Here is a 20,000-nt window from a genome sequence, read left to right on the forward strand (position 1 = left end):
GCCTAATAAGCTAAGTTTTCATGAATTAATTGTTTTTCGACTATCTAACCTACCTAACCTAACCTAACCTAACTTTTTCGGCTACCTAACCCAACCTAACCTATAAAGATAGGTTAGGTTAGGTTAGGTAGGGTTGGTTAGGTTCGGTCATATATCTACGTTAATTTTAACTCCAATAAAAAAAAATTGACCTCATACATAATGAAATGGGTAGCTTTATCATTTCATAAGAAAAAAAATAGAGAAAATATATTAATTCAGGAAAACTTGGCTTATTAGGCAAATCGGGCCTTGAATAGTAGGCTGAGAAGTGAGTTCTGGCTACTAGGTACGACATATATATATATATGTATATATATATATGTATATATATATATATATATATATATATATATATACATATATATATATATATATATATATATATATATATATATATATATATATATATATATATATATTTATATATAAATTAGAAATTAGCATTACGTACGTATTAGCTGGTTTGTTAACAGTTGGTTAACAGTTGAGACTGATGAATGTGTAAAGCTTCACCAATGTCTAATATTCTATTATCGTTGTGTCTATCTTACTTCAATGTCGTTAGTTAGAATATCTCCGGTGGTGATGTGGTGGAGTGTAAAAATTTTATGTTCTTTGATGAATCCTTATTGTTTGTATATTGTCAAGGGACTTGCTAGTGATGTTGCTGCTTTTACTATATACAGATATCTTTGGGCTGACAATTCCAAAGTGTAAAATTTAAACAACCTAATTTTTGTTTACTTTTTTTATATTAATGGAATAAATGTCGTCTACGGAAAAGAAAGATCTTCTTATATATATTTTTCAAGATTTCGTTTTTTAATGTGCAGAGTGACCACTATACGTACTATATTCCATGTATAAGTTAACATTTTATAGACGTATAAAATTTTCTTCTTTGCATTGTATGTTTTTTTTATTGTAACCGTGACTGCATGGGACACAAGGTGTTGAAAAATATTATGTTGTCATTATCATCGACTTGTAATAAAAGTATGCTGAACGTAACCTATTGTGATTGAGTATCCGGAGTCTCTGAACGGGCGTTTTCATGAAACCATCCCCATAGTCACTACGCTATGCATATTGCAAACGGAAAAAAAGGATTTTCTCCACCACAGATCCTAGTGGTCTATTAGGACACTAGGACATCTTGATGGATGACTCTCATCTCTACTAATGAAACTCCCTTTATCTCTCTCTCTCTCTCTCTCTCTCTCTCTCTCTCTCTCTCTCTCTCTCTCTCTCTCTCTCTCTCTCTCTCTCTCTCTCTCTCTCTCTCTCTCTCTCTCTCTCTCTCTCTCTCTCTCTCTCTCTCTCTCTCTCTCTCTCTCTCCCCCTCTCTCTCGCACGCCGGCAACTGAACCTCATCCGGACGGTCGATACCACTGGCGGCACCACTATCTATCCACGAGGCAACAAAGCAACACGTCCCCTGCAACACCAACGTTGAAACACTTTCACTAAATCACTACATTTTCAGTTAATAAAATGCAATTTCCATCTTTCCCAAACAAGAAAGGCAGTATTTCCCAGAACCAATGCCCTTTCTACAACAAACTCAAAAGTTAAAAACACTACAGAACCTAGGGAATGAAACCGCCATTCACTGAAACACCTATAATGCCACCCATCTCCAGGTCTACAATTACAACCCTAATTTATGCATCATAGAGTGTAGAAGTACAGAGCATCATTCTAGATACAAAACATTCATGCTACATTTCACCTTTTCAACACAAAGTGAACTGCACTTTCATTCACTCCAGCTTTTACCTGTAACACTTTTTGTTTTACCTATCACTCCTCAGAGCCTTAACCAACCGAAAGCTTGTCGAGTTTAAACGTAGAATTAAATCTGGTTTATTTTGGACTAAGCCCAGATGGTTACAACCACGACTGCAGCGTTTAGTATTGCTATGATCGAGAAACAATATTGCAAAACAAATATTCTGATGCTTCCATATTGGTTATCACTGATGAAGCATTTGTAACAGTGCCAGAACAGAGGAGACGAAGGACGAGAGCCGAGCTCATAGCAAGATAGAAAAGTGGAAACATGTCGAACGTTGCCATAGGGAATAGGGAAAGGGGAACTGACTCCTGTTTCCATAGGGAACTTGGAAAGAGGTTTTGACTGTCGATGCCATTAGGAACAGGAAAATGGGTCTAGATTATCATTGCCACAGGGAATAAGGAAAGAGTTCTTAAATATCATTGACAAATAGAATCGGGGAAGAAGCTTGTGACGGTCGTTCCATACATAATAGAGAAATAGGTATTGACTACCTTTGCCATAGAGACAGGAGAAGGGAGTTCTAAACGAACGTTTCCATAAATTAGAGGGGAGAGGTAAAGTGAAACTATATTTTCCTTAAACTATCAGGTAGTGAGATCCTTTCTTCCCTTGCCTTAGGTGGTGTTGAAAATAAAGGATGGCAGGAAAGGAGCTAGATAAAAATAATGGTTAATAATAGTATATAGTAAGAGAGAAGGAAAACGAATGACTGGAGGCAGAAATATTAAATTCAACTTAGTTCAAGACGATGGAATGAATGGCTAGTTCACTATGGATTTCTCAATAACAGTAATTTTAGGGTAAGGGGTTTGTGTTAAGGATTTCGGTGTTTTTAGCAAACTGGTCCGGCGATAGCAGCCTTTTTTAGAGGAGGCCGATGTTGGTGGCCTTATCTTCAGATCCAACATTTTTATTTGTTTGTTTTATATGTTATTTTTATTTTTTATTATTGTTTTACTTGTTCTTTATTTGTAAATTGTGTCCGAGGGTTCCATTAAGATCACTGAGAATTCGTGATTTGCGGTTTGCGGATTATTCTTAAAAAACTGGGAGGTTTGCGGATTATTCGTAAAAAACTGGGAGGTTTGCGGATTTTCCTCCAAATTGTATGTAGAAGAAGTTACTTTCGGGATCAGGGGTGAGGCTCAAGAACTGGACTGTAATTGGAAGAGTTATTGTAGCATGTTTACCATTTACGTCTTCTTGGCTAGATGCATTACATGAATTACGTCGTCAGCGAACTGTGTAATATGCCTGTTTCACTGAATATTGAGCGTAGGAGATCGTATACATAGATTTTAAAGAGCACTGATGATTGACTCAAGTGCTTTGTCGTTCTAACATAACAATTCTTTTATTTATAAAACCTCTGGTCAGCTTTATCGGTGACCAGTTTTTGACCGGTTAGTATTTTAGTTTTTAAATTAATCCATCATTAACAGAGACTGCCAAAATCATCCTTTAACTGCCATCTTTTTCTGAGTGCGGGTTCATTTTGTTTGCGTCATCTTTTGGGGTTTAGTTAATAAGAACGTATTTATTGAATGGAAAATCGTTGAGAAGAGATGATTTCAGGTATGGAACTGATAGACTCGTTAGGTAGAGACATGAAGAGAGAGATTAAAGGAGGTTAGAAAAATGGAAGAGATGGTAAAGAAAAGATAATGAAAATCAAAAGGGAAGGATGAAGAGAAAAACAGCAGTAATAATAATAATAATATAATAATAATAATAATAATAATAATAATAATAATAACTTTTGTGCAATATATTGAGAGACACAGAGAGAGAGAGAGAGAGAGAGAGAGAGAGAGAGAGAGAGAGAGAGAGAGAGAGAGAGAGAGAGAGAGAGAGATAGAGAGAGAGAGAGAGAGAGAGAGAGAGAGAGAGAGAGAGAGAGAGAGAGAGAGAGAGAGAGAGAGAGAGAGAGAGAGAGAGAGAGAGAGAGAGAGAGAGAGAGAGAGCGCGCGTTGGGAGTAGGAATTCAAAGTAAATGAAACATGGGTTGCATTTCCCGGAGACTTTTAAAGACGACTCGAAATTAATGCAAATGTTAGTATGACTTCTGCACTCTATTTAGTGATGAAGACAGTGTGTAGTTACGATTGTTATGGTCAAATGGTGAATGATAGGGAAGGTGGTGACTGGAAGAGAACCAATTAGTAATCAGGATAAAACGCTAAGCCATTACTATATAGTACTTCAAAAGGATATGAATAATAATTTGGGATTGAACGGAGGAAAGGATTGGTAACGTGTTCAAGGGAAGCGTCAGGTGAGGAACAGACAAGGTGATGTAGGCAAGATGGTGATTGGTAAGAAAAGAAATAGAGAAGAGGTAAAGTGGTGATGGTGAGAAAGAAGGTGTTGAAGGAGAGGGAAGGCAATGAAGGATAATGGAGGTGTTGAAGGGTAATGAGAAAGAGAGAGAAGAGAGAGAGAGAGAGAGAGAGAGAGAGAGAGAGAGAGAGAGAGAGAGAGAGAGAGAGAGAGAGAGAGAGAGAGAGAGAGAGAGAGAGAGAGAGAGAGAGAGAGAGAGAGAGAGAGAGAGAGAGAGAGAGAGAGAGAGAGAGAGAGAGAGAGAGAGAGAGAGAGAGAGAGAGAGAGAGATTGTTTTGAGATACGAAAAATTTGAGATCTAGAAATCAAATATAAAAATACATTTAATGAATTAATAAATTATAGATATCAAGATTAGCATATAACTCCGATAGCAAAGGGATAACCTTGTCTCCAGGAGAAACGTCTGATAACGAAATGCACTTTGTGCAGCCTCTTAACTTTCTTCTTTGTTTATGGCCTGTCGTGAGAGCAGCCTTTCTGGCAAGCTGGTCTGGCTCATCGTCCGCGACCCCGCCCTCTGGTGCATGGGCAACCTGTTGCAACGGTTGGCCACACCCAGTCTACCTGTTGCTGGGATTGGTTCCTTGAGACCCCACCCAGACAACCTGTTGCTATGAATGGTTGCTTGTCTCTCCAAACTGACAACATTTTTTCTTAAGTGGATCATCGTATTCACACTATTAACGCTTTTCTTTGGGAGTGGCTATATTACTTGTTTCATCATGACAATCTATCGTTAGGAGTGGTTGTTGTGTAACTCAAACATCCTTTTGCTGGGTATTTCTTCAGGCTAAACCCAGGTAATCTGAAGCTGAGATTGATTCCATATAGCTGCATCCAGACGTATTTTCTGCTGGGAGTTTTTTCCAGGAGACTACTCATATAATCTGTCAGAAGGAGAGGTTCCTGGTGGCCACGCCTAGACAACCTGTTTCTAAAAGAACATTTTGAAGACTTCGCCCTGTTTGTCTTTTGCTGGTAGGGATTACAATTGGTCATACTCTAGGCTTCTTTCTGCTATGAGTAGTTTTTTTCTATCCACATCCTAATTATCAGTTGCTTAGTGTTTCTGGTACCCACGCCCTGGCTGCCTATTTCGCAATAGACTACAACACCTACAGTCGCTATCTATTTTTTAGCAACGCTTATAAAACCGCTAATCAGAATTAATAGTTAAATAACATTCATAAATAGTAGTTCTTCTAAGATCATTCCATTCAGTGAAAATCCATGGCCTTTTAAGCAGGACACTGTTCCGTACTTTCGAGGCCTGAGATGGTAAATGAAAAATGGTACAGACATTTAGAGATAATGAAAGAACACAAAAAAATGTTTAAAAAGTAAGTGGTTAATGATAAGGATGGCAAGCATGTCCTTAGATTAATGCTGGAATTACATCTATCAGTTTTTTTATTCGTCATTTTAAAGTTTGAAAGTCGATTTACTATTTGAACCTGCAAAATTGAGCTATTAACGCTTAGAATCCACTTTTCTAACCATCCTCTTTCTAATATGCTGACTCCTGATCTATTTTTCTCTATCACGTCTATTACTATGTTTAATAATGTATTTATGTTCATATGTTTGTATATGTACATGTGAGAATGTATATATGTGTGTGGGGGGGATGTATATGCGTGTGCTTGTGTAAATGTATATATTTATATGTGTGTATGATTTCCGTAGTCAAGGACTGAAAGCCTCATAAGATAATCAAGATCCGCCTAAGCCAATGACTACCTTTTACAGGATGCAACCCACAACAATTGCCTAACTCGCGGTTATCTATTTACTGCTATTGACTGTATCAAACGAAAGGGAAAACGCCTAAACGTCTCAAAAAACTGGCATCCTGGGCAGTAAGTTGAGGATGTAGCCCACTAAACTATAAACATATGTGGATGCATTTACAAACGCGAATGTGTGTATACGTGTGTGTATGTATACGTGAGCATATGTGTGTGCATGTGTGTATGATTTACGGAACTCTCTCTCTCTGCTACAGGTATCACTGGCCGAAGTCAGAATCATCAAATCAAAGTAAAAACTAGACATAAGTTGGTATTTTTTTTTTGAGATATATACAAGAGTTGTTACATTCTTGTACAGCCACTAGAACGCGTAGCGTTTCGGGAAGGTCCCTGGAATACGACCCCCGCCGCGAAGAATCGTTTTTACAACCAAGTACTCATTTTACTGTTGAGTTAAACCGAGGCTACAGTTAAGGATTTGCGTCCAGAAAATCCTCCCCGGCCAGGAAACGAACCCATGACAAAGCGCTCGCGGAACGCCAGGCGAGTGTCTTACCACTGCACCACGACGACTGATTTCGGAGTACCACGGAATACCACGGAGTATTCGATTTTAATATTCCAATACTTTCCCTCCTCTGTGTCTGCCTCTATCTCTGTCTGCTTAACAATCTGGTTATCTGTTTGTCTGTCTGTCTGTCTGTCTGTCTGTCTGTCTGTCTGTCTGTCTGTCTGTCTGTCTGTCTGTCTGTCTGTCTGTCTGTCTGTCTGTCTGTCTGTCTGTCTGTCTGTCTGACTGTCTGTCTGTCTGTCTGTCTGTCTGTCTGTCTGTCTGTCTGTCTGTCTGTCTGTCTGTCTGTCTGTCTGTCTGTCTGTCTGTCTGTCTCTCTGTCTCTCTGTCTCTCTGTCTCTCTGTCTGTCTCTCTCTCTCTCTCTCTCTCTCTCTCTCTCTCTCTCTCTCTCTCTCTCTCTCTCTCTCTCTCTCTCTCTCTCTCTCTCTCTCTCTCTCTCTCTCTCTCTCTCTCTCTCTCTCACAACATTTGTTCTATCTTTGTCTCAATCTCTTTCTCTCTAGCTCTCTATCACTCTCAGGATCGTTCAGGAGTTCACAATCGACCTTATATATGTCATTATCGTGGCAAGCGTTCATTAGCTCAGCTAACCATCTATCCGTCACCATCACCACCACCCTCACTACCACAACCATTGTAAGCCTCACTGTCTTTATTACCCGTACTGCCACTATAACCTAACCAACCTCATCCACTAACACCTGTTCCACCACTAACTACATTTCTTGTTTAATCCAAGAGAATTCACACACACACACACACACACACACACACACACACACACACACACACACACACACACAGACACACACACACACACACACACACACACACACACACACACACACACATACACACATACACACACACACACACACACACACACACACACACACACACACACACACACACACACACACACACACACACACACACACACACACACACACACACACACACACACATACACACACACACACACACACACACACACACACACACTTGTCTTGTGACCATCGTGTTGGGTGGACGTGGGTTGGGAGCTCCTGTCTCACTAGTGGAGTGGGAGGGGTAATCAGGCAGCTTCGAAGTGAAAAAGTGTGTACAAGTGAATGAAAAAACCTTGAGTTTTGGCCAGAGCCATAAAGTAGTGAAGAAAAACAGTTTAAATAGCGTAATTCAAAATAGTTGTAGTATTGTGGCAGTGTGTAGTGTGGAGCAGACCTCACCGACCTCTGACCGCGTGACCTCACCCCGGCAGCAACCCTCCTACCACCACGGGGACGACGCTTGGAGATTCACTCACCTATTGTGTTAGCAGGACGGTAAGATACTTGGAACCCCTGTGGGTAAGGTTGCATTATAGCAATGACTAGGTCAGGAAGGGCGTCTAGGTCCAGCAGTATTATGATTGAGGAAGAAGATAGGTTTGTGGAGAAGATGATTGGGAAATTTGTAGAGAAGAGGGATGTTTGGATAGGTGATCTAATCCAGGGGATTAAAAGTGAAGTCTTTAATAAGATACAGGGCGAGGTTCAAAGACTCAAACAAGAGTTTATGGATTATATTCAAGAGGAAATCAGGAAGAGCAGGGTAGAATGGCAAGGAGAAATATCTAGGCTTACTAATGAATTTGGCAGGAATAAGGGAAGCTTGGCAGGGGAAGGGGAAGTAGTAGTAGTAGGTGGAGTAGCGGGTGTAGGAGGGGTGGGGGTCAGCCAGGGAGAGGGCCACCAGCATGACCCTGAACTGAGAAAGAGGACAATCATAATCCATGGATTACTTGAAGCCAGGGCACCATCGAGGCAGGAAAGGATGGAGATTGAGGATTTGGAACTACAGGGGATCTTGAGAGACATGAGAGCCCAGATGGCAGGGAATGAGGTGCAAGTCCACCGACGCATTGGACCATACAACTGTAACAGGAAACGACCTGTCCTGGTACAGTTCACTAACGAAGAGGCAGTGGATTACATACTGCATCACAAACACCTACTCAGAGGTAGCGAAAATTACTACAACGTATTTATTGACAAATTCATGACGAAGGAGGAACAGATTGCCCACAGAGCAAGCAAACAACAATACGACTCTTCCCATTTGAGCGCAGCTACACACCCCAGTGCTAATCCACCCCATGCTAACCAGCTCACACGTGCTTCTCAGGTCACCCCTTTCCCAAATCAGCCGCCCCTGCTTATCTCCCCAGCACATCCCTTGACCCCTCTGACCCCACTGGAGTCAAATTCATCCCACATTCCAAGGACCCCCTCATCACCTCAACCCCCAAAACCCGTCCAGCCCTCGTCCCCTCAACCCCCAAAACCCACCCAGCTCTCATCTCCTCAACCCCCAAATCCCATCCAGACCTCATCCCCTCAACCCCAAGAACCCACCCAGACCTCATCCCCTCAACACCCAAAGCCTACCCTGCCCTCACCCCTCCTCATCCCCTCTCCTTCCATGTGACCCCCCACCCTTGCGAGGGAGGTGGGAGGTCCCCCCCACCCCCTCTATCCATCCCCCTCCCAACCTCTCAACCTCTATCTGTCTCCCAACCTTACGCCATCTCCCAACCCCTCTATGCCCTCCCTAATCTTCAGACCCAGTATGCCCTTCCTACTCCAGACCTACCTACCCAGGCCCTACCCCAGACCCTCCTACCTACCTTCCTAGAAGCCCAGCCCCCAGTAGCCCCCCAAGCACCCCTCCTGAACTCTTTCACCCCCCATACACCCCCCGGACCCCCCCAGACACCCCCTGGATCCCCCCGGACATCCCCCGGACCCTCCCCGCCCCCAGTCATCCCCCAGACACCCCCCAGATCCCCCAGATCCCCTCTGCCCCCAGTCACCCCCCAGACATCCCCCAGATCCCCCCAGACCCCCAGAGAAAGGGAGAACTCTGGTACAAGAGTTTCCATGAAGAATCTCAAGGTTTGGTACACCAATGCTGATGGGGTATCTAATAAAGCAGAAGAGATAAAAGAAAGAGTGAGTGAAGCAGATCCTGACATAGTTGCAATTGTGGAAACTAAAATTAATGACATGATCTCAGATGCTATCTTTCCTGAAGGGTACCAGGTGATACGAAAAGAGAGGACACAGAGACAGGGAGGGGGAGTAGCACTCCTAATAAAGCGGAAATGGAAGTTTGAAGACCTGGGAAATCGAGTTACCAATGAGTGCACAAGCTTCATACATGGAACTCTGACAGTAGATGGGAGGAAGATTGTGATCATGGTAATCTACAATCCCCCACCAAACAGTAGAAGACCCAGGCAGGAGTATGATGACAACAACAAAGCATGTATTGATGAACTGCAGAAGGCAGCAACACTAGCCCACAGAATGAGAGCGAAGCTGCTGATCATGGGGGACCTAAATCATGGAGAGATAAATTGGGAATCAAGGAATCCCCATGGAGGGGATGAAACGTGGGGAGCAAAATTAGTAGATGTTATAGACAGGAATTTCCTGACACAACATGTGAAGGAAGACACAAGGGAAAGAGGAGGAGATGCACCGAGCCTATTAGACCTGATTTTCACCCAGAACGTAGAAGATATCGAGAATTTAGAGCATGAAATACCTCTAGGGGCCAGTGACCATTGTGTCCTAGTCTTTGACTACATGATGGAATTCAAAATTATGACCATGGGACAAGAGATCTGGGAAAGGAGAGCTGACTACAGGAAAGGGGACTATATGAGGATAAGGGACTATCTGGGTGAAGTGCAGTGGGAGGAAGAAATTAGAGGAAAAACAGTCCAAGATATGATGGACCTAGTCATACAGAAATGCCAGGAGGCCGAAGAGAGATTTATACCAACGGTAAAGGGAAAAAATAAGAAGGAATATAATAACCCATGGTTTAATAGACAGTGTCAGGAAGCAAAAATGGCCAGCAGGCGGGAGTGGAGGAAGTACAGAAGACAAAGAACAGAGGACAACAGAAGCAGATACAACAGAGCTAGGAACGATTACATTAACATAAGACGAACATCGGAAAGGGACTATGAGAACGATATTGCAATCAAAGCGAAAAAACAACCTAAGTTACTACACAGTCATATAAGAAGAAAAATGTCGGTGAACGACCAAGTGACAAGACTAAGGAAGACAGAGGGGGCATATACTGAAAGTGACAAGGAAATCTGCGAGGCACTGAATGCCAGTTTCCATGGAGTGTTCACTACCGAGCCTGAGCAGCTCCCATTGTTGGAAGGGGTTACCCTAGATGAAAGACTATCAGATATAGAGGTGACAGCAGAGGAGGTAATGAAACAGTTGACAACTCTAGATGCAACTAAAGCAGTTGGACCAGACAAAGTATCACCGTGGATACTAAAAGAAGCAGCACAGGCCCTCAGCGTGCCTCTGGCAATGATCTTTAATGAGTCACTTATGTCAGGAGAATTGCCCAGTTGCTGGAAGAAGGCAAATGTCGTGCCGATCTTCAAGAAAGGAGATAGGGAGGAGGCACTTAACTACAGACCTGTATCACTGACAAGCATCCCCTGTAAAATACTGGAAAGAATAATTAGGCTACGACTGGTTGCACACCTGGAGAACATTAGGTTTGTGAACAAACATCAACATGGGTTCTGGACAGGGAAATCGTGCCTAACAAACCTTCTGGAATTCTATGATAAAATAACGAGGATAAGACAGGACAGAGATGGTTGGGCAGACTGCATATTTCTGGACTGCCAAAAAGCCTTTGATACAGTACCGCACATGAGACTGCTGTTCAAGCTCGAGAGGCAGGCGGGGGTGGGGGGAAAGGTCCTAGAATGGATAAGGAACTACCTAACAGGAAGGAGCCAAAGAGTTACGGTAAGGGGCGAGAAGTCGGACTGGCGAACAGTAACAAGTGGAGTACCACAAGGATCGGTGCTGGGACCAATTCTATTTCTTGTGTATGTTAACGACATGTTTACAGGCGTAGAGTCCTACATGTCGATGTTTGCGGATGATGCAAAGTTGATGAGAAGAGTTGTGACAGATGAGGATTGCAGGATCCTCCAAGAGGACCTGAACAGATTGCAGAGATGGTCAGAGAAATGGCTACTAGAATTCAACACGAGCAAATGTAAAGTTATGGAAATGGGACTAGGAGATAGGAGACCAAAGGGACAGTACACAATGAAGGGGAACAGCCTACCTGTAACGACGCGTGAAAGAGACCTGGGGGTGGACGTAACACCTAATCTATCTCCTGAGGCACATATTAATAGGATAACGACAGCAGCGTACTCTACACTGGCAAAAGTTAGAACATCATTCAGAAACCTAAGTAAGGAGGCATTTAGGGCGCTTTACACTGCCTACGTAAGGCCAGTCTTAGAGTATGCCGCCTCATCATGGAGTCCCCATCTGAAGAAGCATATAATGAAACTGGAAAAGGTTCAGAGGTTTGCAACGAGACTCGTCCCAGAGCTACGAGGGATGGGGTATGAAGAGCGCCTGAGGGAACTGTGCCTTACGACACTAGAAAGAAGAAGGGAGAGGGGGGACATGATAGGAACGTATAAGATACTCAGAGGAATTGACAGAGTGGACATAGACGAAATGTTCACACGGAATAGTAACAGAACGAGAGGACATGGATGGAAGCTTGAAACTCAGATGAGTCACAGAGATGTAAGGAAGTTTTCTTTTAGCGTGAGAGTAGTGGGGAAATGGAATGCACTTCAGGAACAGGTTGTGGAAGCAAATACTATTCATAATTTTAAAACCAGGTATGATAGGGAAATGGGACAGGAGTCATTGCTGTAAACAACCGATGCTCGAAAGGCGGGATCCAAGAGTCAATGCTCGATCCTGCAAGCACATATAGGTGAGTACATATAGGTGAGTACACACACACACACACACACACACACACACACACACACACACACACACACACACACACCTGGGAGCTGCAGTTGGGGAGTTGGATATCGATTCCAAGCTCCCGCTCCTCTTTCTCGAGGTCAGAGATGGGTGTTCGTTGGAACTAGTAACGCCACCATTACTCACTTTCTTGTATATACCTAATCATGTTCTGATGATCACTTTTATGTTTACTCATCTTCTCATGATCACTTGTATGGTTTTTCGTGTCCTCATATTCATTTAAATAGTTATTGTTTTTAAGATATTCGTCACACTTATCCGGTTGATTGTTCACTTATAGGAAATTATTGTCAACTTAAGTATATGATTGTTTTCTATAAATGTTATGTTTTCGCCCATTTCTTGCATGGGGAAACTGCTTTAAACTCACTCTTAAAGCCATGGGAACCCGTTGTTTCGTGGTTGATATTCATAGCCACGTAAACGCCACTAATGTTCATCATATCATTTGTTCACTAACGTTCATCACGTCATGGCGTCACTAGCGCTCATTGTATTGATAGATTACCAACGTTCATCATATCATTACGGCACTATCGCTCATTATATCATTGCGTTACTAACACGCATCACATCATTAAGTTACTGAAGTAACATAAACACATGATTAACCCGCGCTTATCATTTTCCATGTATTCACTATCTAGTTCACATTCCGATATATAACCATTCATGAACTTTCATTCATGTTCACTCTCACCATTAGCTCATTATTACTCATCAAACTTGGATTCATTATCAAGCATACCATTATGCATTATTCATCATCAAAATTAGACTTATTATCAGGCACACCATGAGCTCATGATCATCACTTACCAAGACAAATGTAATTTCAAATCACTCCATGAACTCATAATCACTCATCAACTCCAACTTATTCAATATGAAGTTCATAATTAGCTCAATATCACCCATGATTTTCAATATGCTCCTTACCGAGTCGTAAGTCGTTGGCGCTTGCCATTACGTATATAGTCGTAATGGATTGGCGCTTTCCCCTGATAATTCCTTCTATACCAGGAGTATTATTTGCTCATTTAGATTCATCAACTCTGTTCTTCATTTCCCAGCCCCGTTTTTCAGGAATATCACTTTCACTGTCACTTTGAACAGGAAATCTCATTAGCTCAGTCTCCCGTTCAGTGCCCCCACCTTAGTCATCTAAGGAGGGCACTGAACTATGTGACTAAGAACCATTACTTAGTCATCTAGTGCAGATGCTCAGAAGATAAGTTTATTATTAGAAGCGTTAAACCATTATGAGCATTTTGAACTTGAAATGGATATGAGGGGGGAGAAGAAACTGTGATATAAGGATAAGTAACTGGGACACGTGGACAGGGAACTTAAATTTGAGGTCAGGGAACTGTTATATTCAGATATATTATGTCGTTTAGGCGAGAAATGAGGACTGGGAACTGGAATATTTAATATGAAATAATATGTAATATTATTACTATTATTATTAAATAATAAGTAATATTGAATTTATTTAATATGAAGCACTTGGTATTTAAAGAGATATACTTATTTATTTCAATGTACATTAAGTTAGAGTTTGTATTAGATAAAATACATAATACAGAGGTTTAGATCAATATATATATATATAATATAAAAGAATATCGGAAAACCCACACGGATGGTGCCTTAGGTTTCTGTATTAGGTCTATTATTTTGCATTACATATTAATTACACTGTTATTTGAGCAATTAAAATTAAAGGTAAATTTGCGGTTAACAAAGAGGTAGATTATAGTCAACTGAAAGACTTAACACCAGTGTAATGAAACGTGAATATATTAAAATTTGTAAATTTACAGAGAGTACATAAAGAGGTCGCAAAATAAATTCTAAGATTCCAATTTGCTTCATAACGATCTAGAAACATTTTCGAAGTGGCCTTAAGATTTCCAAATGAACTTAAGCGTTGAAACAGGTTTGTTGACTTGTGGAACAGATTACCTGATAACGCATCACACGAGAGTTCGTTTGACTGTTTTAATCGTTGATAAGGCATATATGATTGTGTTTAAATGGATAAAAATGGAGTGGACTTGAATGGACCAATAGGCTTTCGGCAGATTCTTAATTAATATGTTTTAGGTTCTTAAGTAACTTAATAGACGTGGGGCCAATTAATTGTTTCAAGCGCAGGTTAAACATATATGTATATGATTGAGTTTGGGTGAATATAACAACCCATCCTCCAGTAAAAGACGAAAGTCAAATACTGACTTAGTATTTACTAAGTTAGTGCAGTTTTCTTTATTCAGCAGACAACCAACTGACAAGGTGAATCTTCCAATAGTATGATAACAAACGATTTTTTCTGGAATGTAAATTAATATTATTATATATTGTATGTTAGTGTATAGTTAGGTCTAGGTTAGGTTAGGTCAGTTGTTTTGGTTACGTTGATTTACAGTGTATTTAAACTACAGGCTGAAGGTGTACGAAGCACGTTTCGAGTCATAGCGTTGAGTAGGTTATGTGGATAATAAATCCAAATACTGACTTATGTAGTTTGTGAGGTCAGTATTTGACTTATACGTTGTGAATCTCACAACACTTTGTTTGGATGATGGGCTGAGATATAAATATGATCTGTCTCGATTATTTCAACAGACCTTCTGCAGTTTCCTTCAATCTTATGTTTGTATAAAAAAAAGCTGGCACAAGTGGACGGGTAACTAGACTAAGTGGATGGTGATTGAAATTGTGTCCAACCGATTGAACCATCGAGACTCGAACATCGACGCTGCAATTTGCATACCTCGTGAGATAACTCATACGTATCTCAGTTCTTCTTTTGGTAACTTACAATAACCTCGTTAACTCTCATTATTTCTCAAAATTAACTTGTTATAATGTATGATTACTTACAGGAACTCCACTACTTATTATGCTTACTTATAAACAGTGTATTACGTGTAATTGTGAATTTATAACACTATAGGGGTTCATATAATTTCGAAGGACTACTTACAATAATAAGTTTAATTTATACGATTGCTAATAAGAACCTCACGAGCTAGTATGGTTTACTCACAGACACCTTAAATTAGTTGCAATACATATACTCACAAGCACCACATCGTCTCGGGCAAAGATTCTTGCTCCTCCACTCAAACACGATCTCAACTTTAGTCTGCGCATCAAGTTCCTATAATTTATTTTCGGACAATCTCTCTTTCCCTAAATCACCCTGCAAATTTACCCAACTTAATTATGGTAACGATTCACCAAATTATTATATATATATTCCCTCATTTGCTATTCATAATCTCTGATAAAATTTAACGAAAATCAATATATGTAAACAATATTTATATAAGGCGAAAGGTTCTGCTGCTTCGTTGCTTTTATTCTTGTAGTTGCAGTGCAATTTGTCTTTCAAACTGGCTTTGAAATGCTCATAAGCACCCAATGTGTATCATTTTGGAATATAATTTACGTAGTTGTGGTATTGATCGAGAATTTAAATGAACTCAGGTAAGGTTCTTTTGAAGCTTGGACAGCCTTGGACGAATATGTTGATGTACGTTCCGTCTGTCTCATTCTGGCTTCTCGCATTCCTATCTCGACCATCTCATCTCTTGTCTTACACCTTTAATCTAGCTATGTATGTCTTCCCCTTGCGACTCACCCCCTGAGTCTTCCCCCATTGTCTTTACTAATTCAGTTAAATCTTTCTTTTGTATCTAAGACTTCTAACTATACTTTTCATCTTATCAATACTACAGTGTCTAACTCCCTTGCCTGTACGACTCCAACTATTTAGTCAAGCCACCCATCCTAGTACTAACCAAAGTCAACGTTGCATAACTTGGCTGATGGGACGAGAAACAGTGTTCTCAAGGAGGTAGTAATCTATCTATCCTTCTCTTGACTCCATGACTACAATCTAACGTCTCCTTGCCTCCAAGACTATTTTATAACCATCCCTGTGCCTCCTCTCCTTATCTCTCAGTTCCATTTTTTTCATTCTTCATCCCAACCTCCTTTATTTCCTCCCCCCTTTTTCCAACACTCACATCTTTGCCACAAACTTGCTTTCTTCAGCATTACGAAAATCCAGAAACCTTTTACTCGGCTTAAATAGCCCTCACAAATTCCCTCACGTTGTTTGTACCCTCATTGTCTTGAATTTAAGGACACGAATATCCACGAATTTCGAGAAAAAAAAGTTCATATATACATCGGTAACAACACGCAGAGTGTGTAAGTGATTACTAAGTTTTGTTAATTATAATAAAGAGCAATAATTTGTTTCTGAAATATTTGTACATATTATGAGTAATTTAAACTTTATATAAAACTGTTATGTGAGTTCATTTAATAATTATTCTGTGAGGTATTTGTTTACAGATAGAGTAAATATAATTTAGGATAAATGATTTATAGCTCTTAATATATTAGCTAAAATGTGCATATTTTAAGTTATTTTGTACTATCATTGATCTACGAATAACACATTCCGTGAAGTCGTAATATAACGCAACAAAAATTATAATTAATTTGTTTTTAATTGTCCTTCAATTACAAACACATTTTCCCTTGTATAAATAACATATCCACAAGCAATCATTACAAACAATATTCCCTCTTAATAACTAATTCTCTTTTAACGAAAAACTAAAAAAAAATGGGACGAAACGAAGTGACAAAAAACATGGTCACCTAATTGCTAATTCTAACTTAACATATATCTAAAAAAAATTCCCCATGCCACAAGTTAATCAATAACGAACGGAAGTCAGTGTATTATTTTTCACAAGACAGCAGAAAGCCTGTTTTTGGAGAAAATGGTGGGGGAATATATTTTGCCTTTTCTGCCATCTTCACACCCCGTCTGCACACTGAGACACTCCGTCAACCAGCGGGCCATCAACTGTTGGAACTGCTGTCCTTTTTTTGTGCCCTGTCACTCTTCACATTTTGCTTTTTCTTTTGAGAAGATTTCCATTTTTGTGTGTGTGTGTGTGTATAAATTTTAAGACATCTTCACTGTTGGAGAGTTTTTTGAATCGGAAAAAATTAATATTTCAGTGTTAAGGTGTCTCTCCTGTATGAGTGCGTGAGGGTATGTCTGGTGTGTGAGGAAGTGTGTGATAATGTGTTTGAAGGTGTACCTCGTGTGTGAGGGAGTGTGAGGATATGTCTTGTGCACTCACCTACACATAAGGTGTATATGTATACACACCCATCTACGATTTGTGTGTATGTGTGTATACTCACCTAATTGTACTCACCTAATTGAGCTTGCGGGGGTTGAGCTCTGGCTCTTTGGTCGCGCCTCTCAACCGTCAATCAACAGGTGTACAGGTTCATGAGCCTACTGGACTGTGTGTGTGTGTGTGTGTGTGTGTGTGTGTGTGTGTGTGTGTGTGTGTGTGTGTGTGTGTGTGTGTGTGTGTGTGTGTGTGTATGTGTGTGTGTATGTGTGTGTGTGTGTGTGTGTGTGTGTGTGTATGTGTGTGTGTATGTGTGTGTGTGTGTGTGTGTGTGTGTGTGTGTGTGTGTGTGTGTGTGTGTGTGTGTGTGTGTGTGTGTGTGTGTGTGTGTGTGTGTGTGTATGTGTGTGTGTATGTGTGTGTGTGTGTGTGTGTGTGTATGTGTGTGTGTATGTGTGTGTGTGTGTGTGTGTGTGTGTGTGTGTGTGTGTGTGTGTGTGTGTGTGTGTGTGTGTGTGTGTGTGTGTGTGTGTGTATGTGTGTATGTGTGTGTGTGTGTGTGTGTGTGTGTGTGAGTGTGTGTGTGTGAGTGTGTGTGTGTGTGTGTGTGTGTGTGTGTGTGTGTGTGTGTGTGTGTGTGTGTGTGTGTGTGTGTGTGTGTGTGTGTGTGTGTGTGTGTGTGTTCTGTTTTCGTGCATGTTCGATTGGAATCTGCCCCCCACTACTTTTCTTAGTTTATCCCACATATTCACTAAAACTAAAAACATTTCTCTAGTTGATAAAGCTGCTAAATATTGTATTTCGGTTGCGGCTAAGACATAAGAGCCCGGTGAGGCTGGGGTACTCACCTCCTCCGTTCTTCTGGCAGAGGTATGGGAACCTCCAAACGGAGCCCAGACCAACAGCATACCCGATGACTGCCAGGAGATACTGCCACTTGCTGTCCCACGACTCTCGTTCATCTTCCGTGTTGTCGCCTGGCTTGGAAATGACGCTGGCCTGAATCGCATCCCCTCCGGGTGGGGGCGATGCTAGGGCCCCTAGCTCCTCCTTCTCGGAGCGGGTGGGACTCTGAATGGCCTAAAGGAGACGGGGAAAACCGGTCTTCAATCACGGAGAGAGGAATTGGATCATCTTTGGAAGACTGATTGGTCACTCACTACTTTCTTTGGAACTTGAGTAAATTATAGTTTTGTTCCAAGTCATTCATTGGGTTGATTTTAGATTGAAGGTTAAGTTTAATGCTTGAGTAAGTTTTAGTCACTGATGCCAATTACGTGAGAATCAAAGATGATTATATTTATTTTTTAATAGAAACCTGCTTCTTTGGCATTTTAATTAATCAGTTTAAAGTAACATGCAAATACACATTAATATTTCAAATATTCTGATTTTGACAATTATTAATTATAAATTACCCTAGATGATAATTTCTCATTTTTCGTATATGCCAAAATGTTTCCTGACTGTCTATACAGTTTAATATCACTACTTTATGCCATTCAAGTACGTAAACACAGCCATGGTCTCTCTATCCTATCTGAGTCCTAAGAAAATAATTCAAACGCGCAAACTGCAAACGGAATATTCGATTATGTTAGGTAGACCTTCTATTAATACAACCAAATTCATATATGTAAATGTATAACCTACGCTTAAAACTATCCAGCGATACGACGTTTATAATTTTACCCGGTAATCTGTTCCACATCATCAATCTGAGGCAGCAAAGATACTCATTAACTAATTATATCTACAATTAAACTAAACATCTTTAAATCAATCTTAATGGAAAAAAAAATAACGAAGAAAAGGTAAACAGATTTTAGATGATTATTCAAATCAAATTATATTGATTTAAATTGACCAATCAATAAGTGTAATGTGAATAATTCTTAATTTAAAATGTTTTTATTACACAGAATACACAGTTTATCTTTAGCATATTTTTCCATACAGTTCATAAAACTTTTATATTTGCGCACACAGATCTACTGTATAGTTATTACAAAACAGATCATGATTGACGAAGCAAAATTCTTAAATCTTTCATCAAACATGAAAATATCAGTAATATAAAACTTTGTCAAATTCAACTTTATTATAGTTTTTGAATATTTTTTTATTAAATATTTTAACGCATCTAAAATTCCTTTGCACACATTTTTTAAAATGCTGTAAGTATATTATTATCTCAAACATTAGGCCTCCTATTATATTTAAAATCAAGTATTTGTTTAACATGTATTTTCCACCAAGTTTAATATACCTCAAAGCAGGTTTCTATACCAACATAAACATCTGGAAATTCCTCGATGATAAATGCACGAATTATTATGTCGCTGACATGACAAACAAAAAATATAGCTAAACATCAATACACTTCTACACATAGGCATTTAGATCTA

General features: G+C 40.1%; 1 protein-coding gene across 3 annotated transcripts in view; it reads right to left on the bottom strand.

The window, feature by feature from the left end:
* The window catches only part of LOC123748056 (sodium-dependent neutral amino acid transporter B(0)AT3), a 90,014-nt gene that overhangs the window by 26,559 nt on the left and 43,455 nt on the right, over window positions 1–20,000 (bottom strand). For all 3 annotated transcript variants that reach the window (XM_069325267.1, XM_069325259.1, XM_069325253.1), the window contains one exon: window positions 18,441–18,672. In XM_069325267.1, the coding sequence (XP_069181368.1) occupies window positions 18,441–18,672 (232 nt within the window). The remainder of the gene's footprint in view (window positions 1–18,440; window positions 18,673–20,000) is intronic.

The sequence above is a fragment of the Procambarus clarkii genome, chromosome 2 (assembly GCF_040958095.1).
Source record: "Procambarus clarkii isolate CNS0578487 chromosome 2, FALCON_Pclarkii_2.0, whole genome shotgun sequence".
In the NCBI taxonomy this organism is placed as follows: domain Eukaryota; kingdom Metazoa; phylum Arthropoda; class Malacostraca; order Decapoda; family Cambaridae; genus Procambarus; species Procambarus clarkii.